Consider the following 14911-nt stretch of genomic DNA (forward strand, 5'->3'; position numbering starts at 1 on the left):
TAGTCTGGACCTTTTAGAAATCACCCTTCCTTGGCAGGGCTTTAAAATTGCTAACTTGGATCAAGCTTTTTCGCAAAAAAGACTATAGTCTTACTACAGTTTACAAAATTTTATACCAATAATTGACAAAGTTATTAAATAAATCAACAAATATGTGTATTTAGAAAGGATAGAAATTTAAATTTATTGATCTCACAATGGTGAAAAATAACTCTGCATTTAACCCATCCCCTCCGGGGAGCAGTAGGCTGCCACTGTGGTGCCAGGGGAGTAGTGTGGGGTTAAGGGCCTTGCTCAGAGACCCAGACTGCCAGCTTTGGGGATTGAACTGGGTACTTGCAACCTTTTCAGATTGCAAGTGCATTGCTCTAATCACTAGGCCAACACTCCCCCATGAAAAAATATAGGCACGGAACAGTTTGGATTTGTAAGAAGTTCAGTGCTTTTTCCATCCTTATCACAATGATGCATTGCTTTGTGTTGGTTCATCACCAAAGATCCCATAGTTTTATTAATGTTCTTTCTGCAGGTTAACCCTTACACACTTCGCTTTGAAGGCACCTGGGAGACAAGCTTCGACAAGAGGATGGCTTCCAACGCCTTTATGGCCTGTGGCGTTCTTTATGCGGTGCGGTCAGTCTACCAGGACGACGACAGCGAAGCAGGCGGCGACCTGTTGATGTACGCCTACAACACAAACCGTGCGCGTGAGGAGCCAGTCAACATTGCTTTCCCAAATCCCTACCAGTATATATCATCTGTGGACTACAACCCTCGAGACAACCAGCTTTACGTCTGGAACAACTACAATGTCCTACGCTACCCACTTGAATTCGGACCACCAGACCCCACTACCGGTAAGGAATGATTCCAAGAAAAGCATATAATAACAGATAATGTGCTCCAATTAAATATTTTAGCAAGAACCTGTGTTTTGTCTCTCAGATGGTCCTTTTAAGTTTGCAAAACACTTTAAGTAACAGCTTAAATATTTAACTCTGACCCACAACGCTATTTCTCTTCATCTGAGAAGCCATCAGGCAGTTCATGTAGAATGTTTCTCTAAATTGGGAGCTTCAGATAGTAAATTATCCTCCAGCATGGCAGCAACATGGAGAAGCTTTTTCCCATACAACTGCAGTGGCACCTCATATCAACGTCAGTGTGTAATGAATAATAAAAAAACTCATCACCAGCCTGATAAACTGGAATGTTGAAATGGGCGTGGCATTTTGTTTTGGTTATATCATTATTTTGAGAGGATGGTTGAGATGTGCTGTAGTTCTAAATTACATACAAACTAGTAAGACGGTTTGATTAGTTAAAGAGAGGAATGAGCAGCTGCAGAGCTGCACGACATCTCTGGCTTTGATCTGATAGGATTTTGTAGTTTTGATGTCTGGCTTTTTATCTTCGCATCAGGGTTGGTTGTTAGTGATGGTGACTTCTATGATGCATTTGATAAATTATTGATTTATCTCTGAATTGCAATGCTGCTTTTTCTTCCCCTGCCTACTATTGCTTTGGAGAGTGGTTAAGAGGTTTAAAAGTTGTTTGTTACCCTGATTGCTGGGTTTTGAACTAAGCTTCTGAGGAACATTTTACATTCAAACACATATGTCTTGTGTTTCTTAATTTTTATGTCTAATTTTGTTTTTGATTTATTATAAATGTTCCACAGATTTTCTTCGGATTGAAAATTTTAATTTGCCCTTTGATTCATTTTCAGGCCCTCTGACCACCACTCAAGTGACCCCAACTCCACCAGCTAGACCATTCACCTCCAGTGCCAGTCCCTCTACCATACGTCCTCTGGCCCCCACCTCACGCCCAATCGGCTCCATTAACAAGCAACCTGATCTCCGTCCAATCACAGCCACGGTACCCGTCACTCGTCGGCCACCTCCCCCTCCTCAAGGCCCACAACGGTATTTTTGTGAGACTAAGCTCATCCGGGGTATCCAGTGGCCAACCACTCAGCGAGGGGAAACTGTTGATCGTCCTTGTCCTAAAGGATCCTTGGGTGAGGATAGCAGCACATTTCTGTTTAAAGGGTCCTTATGCTGAAAGTCTTTCAAAGGCATTCTTCTCTTGAAACTATTTTACAGGGATTTCATGATAGTAATAGACCAATCTAAGGTTATTTGTTATTGTGCAGAGAAAAAGAAAGGTACAAGTTTTGAAATGACTTACAAATGAAAATTTGTGAAGAGTTTCATGAATTTGCATTCAGCATTGTTTAAAAACCTGCCTTTGACATCCTGCACTAGAAAAAGCTGACAAACATAGATGCCAGCAGATTTATCTAGCTCTAGATTTCCAGCCTGGATATAGATGGACTTTGACTAGGCCATAATAATAAATCAGAATGGTTGGATCTAAACCTTTTAGCTCTGGAAGGTGATAAGAGTCTATTTTAGCCTCTAACTATTGTAGGTTCCTTCCAGTATTAGGCTTAAAAGTAAAGCTGGAGTAAATATAATTGTAATTTACAGTGTTCAGATTTATATCTACTTTGGTTTTTAACATAACTAATGCTGAAAGTCTTAGAGGGTATGAATACCTTTGCAAGGCACTATGTATAATTGCAACAATTTTGTTTTAAACCCTGTCTTCCATACTTGTGGGTTGTTACCATATATATTCTTGCACATTCCCAAGCCATCAGTATGTTTGTGCTCTCCTGCTTGTTTTTTTTTCCGTTGTAGCCTCCTTCTGTCCCTGTGTTGGTCTCACCAGTGTGCACAGTCTCTAAGGACTCACTGATAAAAACTCATCCTCCACAAATGAAAGGTTCATCTCCCATGGAATCAGAGCTGATTGAAAGTGGCACATAATCAAATGAAAGGCCACACAACACTGGCTTTACTTTCCTTTCTGCTATTCGATGTACTTAAAGACGTCTACCTGTCAAAAAAGTCACACAAAGACATGTCCTCGATTCCTCCTCCTTCAATTGATTTTATTGTTTCTAGGTGTTTAGAAGCAGATGTAGTCCTCATCTTAGTTTACTTTTTAAACCTGTTCTGTATTGGAAAAACATATAAAGAAAAGCTGAATGCTAAAGGTAAAAAAAATAAATCAGCAGGAGACAGTGAGAAAGTAGCAGATGAAAGAAAACCACATCTGCTATGATCCCGCTATGACTACGAAGCATTTCATCGTTATCTCTGTCATCTATGCTTGTCCAATTGCTTCCCTTTTTGTCCTGTGTGGTCCCCATCCTCTTTTCCTCTGCCTTGTCTTTGTGACTTGATGTTAGGTATTTGTGTTAGCAGCAGCAGCAGCAGATAGACCCCTCCCCGGTTTTGTCTCTGTATGGTGTCCTTCCTCTGAACCCTCACACCGAACAAAAACACCAGAGTGGAAATAAGATTCTGTAGAAGCCACACGCTTCCGTCAGGTGTTATTATTCGACAGTGCGGAATCATATCTGATGTTCTTTATGTGTGACTGTGTTCAGAGATGAAATATTATGTGATGTGAAAGAATACAGTCTGGCTTCCTCCCTCTTTACTCCTGTTTTCACTTGCTATTTAACCTTTTTCATTCAGCCTCAAATCTCTCTTTCACTCTCCTTCCTTTTATTTCTTCACACTCTTCTTCAAACATTGAGTCTTACATATTTAAAATTCATTCTGCTTAATTCTTTCAGGTTAAAACTATCACACGCTCCCTGTTCATCCTTCTCCTTCACACTGTTCCATTTAATTGCAGTCATCTAATGCTTATCGTCTCTCGTTTCCCCTCCACCCTTCTTTCTCTCCCGCTGCTTTTTCTCCAGGTATTGCTTCGTTCCAGTGCCTGGCGGATCAGGTCATTTGGAACCCACGGGGTCCTGACCTAAGTAACTGCACCTCCCCCTGGGTCAACCAGGTGGCACAGAAGGTGAGACCTGAAGCCACATCCCTGGTCAGGGGTCCGTCCCTTTCTTCTGCCCCTCTCACCTGGACACCTTTCCTGTCCACATCTGACATTACATTAACATATCTCCAAGGCTCTCCTGATTAAAATAGAGATCCTTTATTACAAGGCATGTGCTCATAATGCTTAATTAACTTCTTTTTTTTGCCCACAAATATAATTAGATTCATGCTAGCCTGCAGTTTTTTTTATATGTCTACTGTCCAATTCCAGCGAAGATTGGCTTGTATTTTTATCTTTGTATTTTATCTTTATCGTTAAATAAAAATATGAAAATAACAAAGGAAAGAAGCGAAAATATTACATTACAAGAAAATAAACTTTGTCTTTTTTAGGAGCGGTAATAGTACCAAAAATATTTCTGTTTCCTAAGAGCTAAACTAATGAAAGAGAGGATTTGTTCAGATGTTTGTGGACATGTTCAAACTTTTACTGATTACAAAAGTTCACTTTATCAATAACTTAACTAAGACTAGGGGTTTTTAAAAGTCCATTCAAATTGAAGCGTCTGATTTTAATTATAAATAACACCAGTGCAGACACTAAACATTAAAACCTTGTGCTGATCCATAAGCATTTATACTTAGACCTGATCTTCAAAGAATCTAAATAACAAGAGCATTTTTTTTAGTATTTGCAATAACAGATTTTAACAGTTATATATAACAGACATATAAATGTTTGGCAGATGATCTGCTAAGATTGTTTTGCAAATATTACGACGTGCAAACTGAATTGTTCCTTTTCCGTTACAATTTGTGAATTACAGGCCTACAGGCTACAGTAAATGTTACGGAGGTAGTTAAAGGAAGATGATGCTCAAAGCAATGGAGATGGAGATGATAATTATCAAAACAATACAATGATAGGAAAATAAAAGCAGAATAAAAGCAAAAAAAGATAAAAACATGATAAAAGCAGGCAGTAAAACAAACAAAACAGATGAACCAGGAGCTTAAATGTAGCCTATCTCAAAGGGCTATGAACAAAAATGAAAACATCATGAAACATAATTGTACTTTATTACATTTTATTACATTGAGGAAGTTAAATATCCCTGTTGTTAAGACATGCGCACACATACTCAGCTCCATGTCTCTTTGCAGCCTCTTTTGTTTTTCAAAAACATTTTTTATTTGTTTTAAGTAATGCGTAGAGTTAACTTTTTTGGCCACCCGCCCTAATTTTGTGATTCCTAAAATAAAGGTTAATCACTTTGCATGGTTTTTGGACTTGTCCAAATTACACATTAAGTGATGTTGGGTTAGTAACCAACTTGATCTCATTTATGGCTAGACCTACATATTGGCTTTCAAATGTATCTGACCTGTTATGACCAGCATTTAAAATACAAAATCATAGAAACACAGCCAATCATCTTACTGATGGTCTCCTTGCAAATTTAATTAAATGTATAACCATTTCTTTGTCCGTGTTAGTCAAAGTTCAATTTTTTTTGTCCTTTTAGATTTTTACATTACATTAATATCAAAATGTTATTTTAATATTATACATTATTTATTCCCTTTCAAGAAAAGTTTAATATTTTGATTATATAATGTTTAGATAAACAACAATTATAACAGCAATAACACCATTAAGAGAATCCAAACCATATTTCACTGTAATTTCAAGGTCAGGCAATGATTAAAAACCCTTTCAGAGAGCATAGACTGAGGGCTCTGAGTCCTCAGAAGAGGAGGAAGAGCAGACACTCTCCTCTGCTCCCTCCAATGCAGCAGCTGGGTTTTTCAGCAAGGTCTACTCTGACTGGCTTTCTCTGCACCGTACATACGCCAATCCAGACAGCAGATACCCTCTGTCGTGAAACCAGCCAGTCCCAAAACTTGCCAAAGCTTTCCACTTATATTAAGACCTCTCTTTTAAATATTTTTTTGTTTTGTCCTCCTCTTCATTTCCCTTTTGGTCATTTACAGCCTGCCACCTTTTCATGCCAGCCATATGTCGCCACATTTTGTTTTAAAAATCCAAGAAAAGAGCCGTGCTTGCGTAACAAAACCATAGGTCATGTGATTGTTAAACAACACAACAACTGCTCTGTTTTTTGTGTTGTTCTGTTGGCTACATACTAAGTGGCAAGTAGATATACAGCTTCACCGGCAATTACAAAAGTTGCCCACATTTGATGCCTGATCTGTTTGCAATTTCATGTGCTGGGTTTAAGTGTATAAAGATCGTCTGCTGTTTTATGCTGCATTAATTTCAGCTAGCCTGAAGACACTTTTCTTTATTATCAATTTTCTACTATTGTTTATGATAAACAGGATATCTTTCCTCCTCTGGCACGATGCCTCCTTTGTGGCAACATTTTGCAGATATTGTAGGTTTGGTATAGAGGCATCTGTTTGCACATGACTTTCAGAACTAAGAAAAAAAGATGCAAAACCAATTTTCTGATTAGGAAAACCAGTTTTGCACATGGTAAATGTTTACATTTGCATATCGTCCATCCATAAATTTGCACCATTTGGTCATTAGAATATGATCTGCATGAAGAGACACATGCAAAACATTGGTTGCACTCGCTGTCTGCTGAATTGCAAACACACATCACTTTGCACCTTCTTTGAAGATCTGCGTGTACAAACACCTTGGCACCTGTTTTAAGACATGCAAACCTTCTGAAGATCAGTCACTTAGTTGTTAATTTAATGTCTAAGCATTATATGTGCTGAAAGCAGCTATATTGGACTTTCTAGTTATTTTTCCATGTGCACTGCCGATGGATCTCCCTGAATCCTTTGTTAGGTATATGTGTGTGCTTTGAAGGATAAACAGCATCACCTTTAAAAGAACTGCCATTGGAAGAATCCATTATACCATCTCTTTTTAGCTAAAATCAATTGCAATTGCAGTGTGTTTGCAAAGGCTGCAATTTGCAAGTGAAAAAGACCCAACGATAATAAAAACTTCATGGTGTGTACTGCAAGGTCTGCCGTTATTTACAACGATACAAAAACGCCTAATATTAGAGGGAAGCTTGTGTGTGTTATTTGCAAATAAATCTGTCTCTTTCTTTTATGCAGATAAAGAGTGGAGAGAACGCTCCCAACATAGCCAGTGAGCTAGTGAACCACACGAGGGGACGAATCCAAGCCGGTGATATTAGTTCGACTGTCCGGCTGATTGAGCAGCTGCTGGATATACTGGATGCCCAGCTGCAAGCCCTTAAGCCCAGGAATAAAGAGTCAGCAGGGCGAAACTACAATAAGGTAATAGAAATTGTAATTAAACTCATGCATTCTGGATGCATGTATCAAAAATTAGAAAGCAAAGGTCAAGTTAATCAAACTGCATTATTTCGCTATAGGCTGTTAGTTTATTTGTTATCTTCTCTTTGTTCAGTTTAACAAAACCCAGCTTTGTTTTCTTCCCTCCAGTTCCAGAAGCGAGAGCAGAATTGTCGAGCATATATCCAGGTAGATTTTTCTTTTATGCCTGTCTTCTTTACATACCCAGAATAAAGCTGTTCTCTGAATTTTTATACAGACAAGTTACATTCTGGTGCAGACAAGTTTGTGTGAATGAAATTCCCCAGGCTCAGTGTTATGAATAATCTTTGTTTTGTTTAGATTTCTGTTTATTGTTAAAACAGTTATTCTTTCTGGAGTCTTGACTATTATTTCCTGCAACTCATAGCAAGGCGAAGTGAATAGAAAAAATATGCAACAAATATGTGTCTATAAAATCAACATTATTATAATGTATCGATCTCTGAATGTAGCCTGACAGGCAGGTAACAAAAACACACTTATCAAATAATAAAGTGACAAATGCTTGAGCACATCAATGAAACGGTCAGTCTTAATTATGCCTCCTATTGACAGATTATAAACAGGATAATCTTTTGAAAATCTAAGATGATCCAAGTGCCATACATTTAGTCTTCTCAGTTTTAATCAAATAGTTCAATAATCTAATACTAATCTAGTTTTCTGGTTGAATCATTACATGTAGGACAATAGTGGCATGCTTAAAAATAAAAGGGACATTTTTTGTGAAAACAAAAACAGTGGTCCAAGACGTCTACCTTGTGTCACTTCTCACTACAGAGGCTTTATTGCAAAATTACTACCATTAAATAGCACAATAAAATCTAGATTCTTTAAAGCTACAGTGTGTAACTTTTAGCGACATCTAGTGGTCAGACTGCAGCAACATGAACATCTCTCCCCCACCGCTTCTCCCCCCCAACAGTACGGCGAGCGTTACGGGACAAAATGTCTTCCACGACGTCCGCATCACCTACCTTCTCAAGTGATGAGGTTTGTTTACATAGATAATTTTACAGATAGTATTTCATTAGTCTGTGTAGGGTATAGATTTCATGTAGACTTAAGATAATAAATATTTTTTCTACATCGTTGTGACGTTTTGGCGATCTCGCAATCGCTAGTTTGTTGGCTCTGCGCTGCCGTAGCGCAAAGATGTCTGCCTCCATGGCTGCGAGACCCGCTCCTATGTAATTATAAATAACGAATTCTAAGGCAACGCAAATATTAAGGTTAAGAGGCTGAGCTCATAGATGATGATAAATAACATAGTTATGTATAATATATTACATTTCTGACTGTATATCCCTGTAATTATTACACACTGTAGCTTTAAATAACTTTTAATCAGTTAATTGCAGAATATTCAAAATGATACAACAAGATCTTTCCAGCAGTAAATTGTAATCAAGTACATTAAAAGCTGCACTCGACTTTAGCAATACAGTCCGGATTAATCTCCTGTTTTGTATTACTTATCCAGTCATCTGAGCTAAAGCTGTTGTTTAAGTGCCCTTGAAATGGAGGTTTAAAAATGATTTTACTGAATCCCGATATTGGAAAAATATACAAATTATTGTACCTTGTATTCTCTATAGTAAACTGAATCTTAAGTCTACAACAAACATTCAAATTAGCTCATTTAAATCCTTTATTTGAGAATATGGTATCCATCACTATTATATATTTACTATGTAAGTAAAATTAATTTATAAATGATATTTTTAGAGATGAAATTGCAAAGTGCTGTACATAAAACAAATAAAATAAAACACATTTGAATGAATTAAATGCGGTCAATGTATTAGTAAGTTTAAGTCAATGTTTAAGTATAAAACCCACCATGCAAAGGTTATTTTAAACAATGTTTCCAAAAGGTGACTTTTCACCAAGGAACTTTTAGATCTAGAACAATTAAATGAAAATAATACACCAAATAAACAATAAAAGACAAATACATAAACATATATGTTTGTAAAAAAAAAAATTTACTTACACTTCAAAAACAAAATTATTTGAATAGCCACCTCAGACCTAACTTTAATAATAACTTTGTGGTCATCACTTTATAAATCAGTCAGTGTCCGGACTTTTGAATCATCACTTACATATTCTGGTTTATGCTGAAGGACAAACAACCTTCACTCTAATTAACATAAATCAGTTTACAGTTTTTATTTGCCAGTGGTGGATTTTGTTTTGTATATTTGTGAACTGGTGTCACTTAATAAAGATATCGTATTGGCCTGCAGCATAATCTTGCCGCAGTGTGATAGAGTTTATAGTGTATGTTTAATATCAGCCTCAGCCCCATTATATTGCACAATAAGGTACAATACCTGTTGCCTAGAGAAATGTAATTTGACCACAGTATAAAAAGCAACAGTTTGTCTTATGACACCCTTCTGCCCGTTTTCAATATGTATGCAATATCTCTGGCTTTGGGAAAGCTCTTATCTAATATCAAGAAAATGGTTTTGTGTATGCTTCTTTGTAATGATAAAATGCAGCACTCTGCAGCACCCAGTCTTTTATTTTCCATGACCTCTCTGCTTCCTGTTGTAATTTGACCCCACGTCTTTTGATCTCCGTTTCTGCAGGATGAATGCAAAGCATGCAGCTTGGAATGTTACCGGGCTATTACTTTCTGTCACTTTCTGCAGGGTAGCTTTGTATAATAACCACTGAACCAAGGATATCATACAAACACCCTCAGCCATTTTCTTCTTCTGGGAATGAAGTGCATTCTGATGCTCAATTCATTCTCTTAACAGCAATGCTCTTTATTCTGCACGGCAGTCTATCCTTCATTTTTGAGAGGTCTGAGCAAGAGAATTACATGATTCATCAAGCAGGCTACTCCAATAAATTGAATAGCTGATACAACCATCAAAATTGCCATTAAATGAATTGTAAGTGTGAAATAGAATGGTAATATGTCTGACATAGCATAATAACAAATGAATTGCAGGAGAGTTGAAAGCTTCTTGGAAATAATTACCAGTAAACGTGTAAGTTGAATATCTTATCAAACATGTTTGCACTGCATCGCATTGTACACAATATTAATCATTACGAACACAGTATAAGCACATTTAGGAGAAAATTGGTAATTAATGATCACTAATTAACAGCTAATAGCACTTCCTGAGAACGGTGTTAAGCTGTAAAAAGGTGTTAATGAGTGACTATCTGTTGATTAGTCATCCATAACCAGGTGTAGTCGGTATTGGAAGCTAAATGTTGCAAAACCAACAACCGAAAAGTAATAACTATTTTTATGCGATTTTAGATCACCATTTATTCTAAGCTCTGAATTACGGTACCACATTTTTTAAAAGCATTTTTATCTTTTTCTAAATTAAATACATAAAAATATACTTTATTTTTTATTGTTTACACCTTTTTTAAAAATCTTAATAACAAAATTAATTTTTAAATGAAACAATAATGTTCACAAAAGCAGAGCGAAGGTCACTAAGTTATCTCCCTCTAAGTAACTATCCATCTACAGATTCCCCCCAAATAGGACAAGTGGGAAAGCTGTTTAAATTCAAAATAAGTGGCTCTAAATTATTAAACAGGTATCACATTATTTTAAAACCAAAGGGAACTTTTTACCATAAGTGTGAGAAAGCAGTTAATATTACAGAGCTCCGTTACATGTTTGCATAACTTATTTTAAACAAAGACCAAAGTAGAGATGGTATTTTAATTAATTTAATGTTTTCATTTGAAAAATCTTTATCATTTTATATTAGCATATAGCACAATGTTTACAAGTTGCACGGCAAATCACACTATATAGATCTGTGTCTGTCTGTGTTCACGGCAGTTAAAGCCCATTTATTTCATCTTTTTGCTTTCAGTCTCAGCAGAAGGTTTCAGACATTGGTAATAATGGAAGAAGTTACAGCACCGTACATTTCCTAAAAAGAAACAATTGAGTTAGCATAGGTGGTTTAACAACACATACAGTATTTATTGTCGAATTTTGCTGGACGAGTCACTTTCCTCTTCGATGTTCTTTTTCCGATCTTTTGTCGTCTATTCCGTGGAACGTAGCCCCTTGTGATTAAAGTTTGTATTTCTCCTTTTGTTTTGTTTGGATACCCATCTGCAGGCTCCTTCGTGATGGGCTAAAATACCCATGAAAGGAATGCAGAAGACGGACAAAAGGCCCTTTCTTTGTGCTTATGCACATTAAATGGATGGGCTCTTAGTGATGCTTACCTTAGCTGTGAGATTCCCAAGGAGTTTCAGATGACAGATAAAACTGAACTGTTCAAAAGGATAAAATTGAGCAACATTTAGTTATCGGTTATTTATAGACCTCTATCTTTATACAGTATTATGGCAGATTTAATAAACTTTTAAGATGCATCAAGAGAAAAATGTAGTTTTCTTTATAGATCCTTTTTTTTTAAGATTCTACATCCTCTGCCTTCAATGTTAATCTCACGACTGATACTTAATTTAGCTGCTCTTCAAAGGACTTAATGCTAAGAAATGTACCTTATAGTGGGTATGCATGATTCTACTGTCCACAGGGCAAAGTCCTACAGTAAATCTAAATCTTTTCATTTATCACATTAGAGAACTTAAGACTTCTCTATTTTTGAAATGTTTCTGCTTCTTTATGCCTCAGGCGGTTGTTCAGACAGTAGACAACCTACTGCGTCCTGAGGCCCTGGACTCTTGGCAAGATATGAACAGCACTGAGCAGGCTCACACTGCAACCATGCTCCTGGACGTCCTGGAAAAAGGAGCTTTCCTCCTGGCTAACAACATGTACGGGAATCGCTTCTCTGACCGAGCCCCCAGCGTTGGTGAGAAAACACGCATTAGGATACAATAGACCACAAACCTCTGAGTGAAGCTCTGCGTCGGGTTTATGGCTCTCTGTTTTTACAACCAGATCTGGAGGTTCACGTTGTCAACACAGAGATGGACCTGCAGGATTTATCTTTCCCACAGAATTACGCTAGTGACAGCACCATCCAGCTTTCAGCCTCCACCATCAAGCAATACAGTCGGAATGGTCAGCAGACTTCACTCCCCTTCTCGGTCACCCCTACATCTGAAAAATGGCACAGTTCTTAGCATCTCACACTGGTTATGTTTTCATTTGCATTTTTTTGCAATCTTAAAACAATCTGCATGCAGTTGACTTAGTCATTGGTTCATAATAACAGCCTAATCAGATTAACAAAAGCGCTGAGACAATTTCTTTTCTTGATGGTTTCTTAACAGCAGTCTTAATAGAATAGCTGGGGAGGCGTGTAGATTACAATCGGCCCCAGCCTGGCACAGCTATCTCAGCACTCTCTCTTGTTTCTTTTCCTCATTCCCGCGCTTAGTCTTTCCACCATCTTATCCCCATGTCACATCTCTCTTGTTCCCAACCCCCCATCATCCTTTCGTGCTCCCCTCCTCTTTCAGTGGCCCCCTCATCCCTACCCTCCCTCTGTTTTCTGCCTCTGCTGGGCTCTGCAGTGGGAACGAGATTAGAATGATTGAAACAAACCCACATGAAATATTCATATGGAATAATAAGAGATCTGTGAATGCTTGAGGGATGAATGTTCCATTGCCCTCCACATTAAATCTCGCTCTCTTGCACCAGTCAAAATGAAACGGTCCTTACCATCATTCTAACCTTCACTAACTCCCTCTCTCCATCTCCCTTTCACTCACTCTGTCACTCTCCTCTCTCCATCTCTGCCATTTCTGCTGCTGTTTCCACATTATGTCCTCATTTCTCTATTTTACTCCTGTCTCCCCCCTCCTTCATGCTTTTGTGTATCTCCCCTTTTAGATTAACAACTGCCTGTTTTCACACCTTAATATTGATTCGAACTGTCTCATCTTATCTTTTGCAGGGCAAGTAAAAGTGGTTTTCATTCTGTACAAAAATTTGGGGTCTTTCTTGTCCACTGAGAATGCTACAGTTAAGATAGAAATGGAGGGACCGAGCTATGAAAGGAAGCGCCTGGCGGTTAACTCTCATGTAATCGCTGCCTCCATCAACAAAGAATCCAGCAGAGTGTTTCTCACTCAGCCGGTGATCTTCACTCTCAAACATCTCCAGGTATTTTTATTTTTTTTTGGCTCATATTATCATGTTTTTTCCTGACCCCAATTAACTCATAAAAAAATGCTTTTCTCAAATGATGATTTAACATATGAAGGAATAAAGTTTCCTAAGCCAACCTGAACCAACATGGTAAATCAAATAGAACCTGTCAAACAATATAAAGTAGGCTTGACAACAATTATTGAAGGCAGCACATCATACAAGTATCTAAGAAAATAGAGAATAGAAAATACAAAAAATTACATTTGCCTTTTAAATTCAACTAGGGGCAGGAATTTTTAAGCGAACACACATGCATGTCCGTTCTTTTTTATGCTAAGGGGTGATAAAGCTATCTCTCTGCCTTGACTAGCCCTTGTGCTGCATAATACGCTACAATTTGGGTTTGGAATCTCCTGATCAGTCCTATCGATGTACGTAAATTGATGCTGTAGGAAGTCACAGTGTTAGAAGATTTGCTTGACCTGGTGCTTGTTGCTGTGATTGAATATGTGCAGAGGTCTTGTTGTAAACCATCAAACAGTTAACAGCGTTACACTATTACAAGTGCAGTGCTGTGAATACAGCCTTTCCATGTTTATGTGCGCTGCTCTGCCACCTTGGCTGGTGGCTGCACTTACCCGCAGCACTAGTCGGGTCAGTCGTCAGTCTCATTCCCTCATCCTGCCTCTAGTTCCTTTAAAATAATTCCTACAAAATCTCACAGCTGCAGAAAATTATTGGGAGCTCCGTTGGCGTCATTTAGTTGAGCTAAGATCAGTTTTAGTGAGTCAAAAATAAGAAAGATACTATGCAAAAATTTTATCCATAGGAAAGTTCCAGTGCAAAGAATAAAACTTTTGACCAGAAGAACACAAAGACCCATTTCACGTTTGTCAAAAACATCTTAATGATCCGACAGACTTTTTTTTGTAATGTTCTATTTACACACAAGACCACAAAGCCTTTATATCTGCCATAAATATAACACATTATTTGAGAAATCAAACATCAGACCTAGAATAGAGCATGAATATATGATATTAATGGATGATTACTGAAGTTTCTATCTGAACTCCAGAGGGAAAGTGTCCATCCTGTAGAATGTGACCTTAAGCTACACTCAAGTTACTCAGCATTAAAATAATCCCAAGCATCAACTGTCTCTCTTTTCTGCAGAATAAGAATTATTACACTCCAAATTGTTCGTTTTGGAACTACTCTGAGCGCTCCATGACCGGCCAGTGGTCTTCGCAGGGCTGCAGGCTGCTGGACACCAACAGCACACACACCACATGCTCCTGCAGCCACCTCACCAACTTCGCCGTGCTCATGGCTCACCACGAGGCGGATGTAAGAAAAAAGGGCGTGGCAAGCAGACACACATTTAAAATGGAAGTGGGCTAATTTATGCTCACATTCATTCGCGTGAGCATTAGCACTCACGCAGTCACACACCCTCACACACATGCACAATAATGTTCCCTTCTCGAGGCTGACAAGCTCTTTGTTTTGAATTTTCTCTTTTCCTTCTTTCACGCTGACATTCAGGGAGGCAACAGCTTACAAATTCATGTCCCACTACTTCTAGCTGACATTCACATGAATTTAAATGTCA

At 37.9% G+C, this 14911-nt stretch overlaps 1 protein-coding gene across 1 annotated transcript in view; it reads left to right on the plus strand.

Annotated features, from left to right (window-relative positions):
* The window catches only part of adgrl1 (adhesion G protein-coupled receptor L1), a 47538-nt gene that overhangs the window by 17300 nt on the left and 15327 nt on the right, over positions 1–14911 (plus strand). Inside the window, exons 6-14 of the mRNA XM_015388465.1 lie at positions 530–857; positions 1730–2023; positions 3785–3888; positions 6972–7157; positions 7326–7364; positions 11866–12046; positions 12136–12258; positions 13100–13308; positions 14473–14646. Coding sequence (XP_015243951.1) covers positions 530–857; positions 1730–2023; positions 3785–3888; positions 6972–7157; positions 7326–7364; positions 11866–12046; positions 12136–12258; positions 13100–13308; positions 14473–14646 — 1638 coding nt within the window. The remainder of the gene's footprint in view (positions 1–529; positions 858–1729; positions 2024–3784; positions 3889–6971; positions 7158–7325; positions 7365–11865; positions 12047–12135; positions 12259–13099; positions 13309–14472; positions 14647–14911) is intronic.

This window comes from Cyprinodon variegatus, unplaced genomic scaffold (genome assembly GCF_000732505.1).
Source record: "Cyprinodon variegatus isolate N-32 unplaced genomic scaffold, C_variegatus-1.0 Scaffold423, whole genome shotgun sequence".
In the NCBI taxonomy this organism is placed as follows: domain Eukaryota; kingdom Metazoa; phylum Chordata; class Actinopteri; order Cyprinodontiformes; family Cyprinodontidae; genus Cyprinodon; species Cyprinodon variegatus.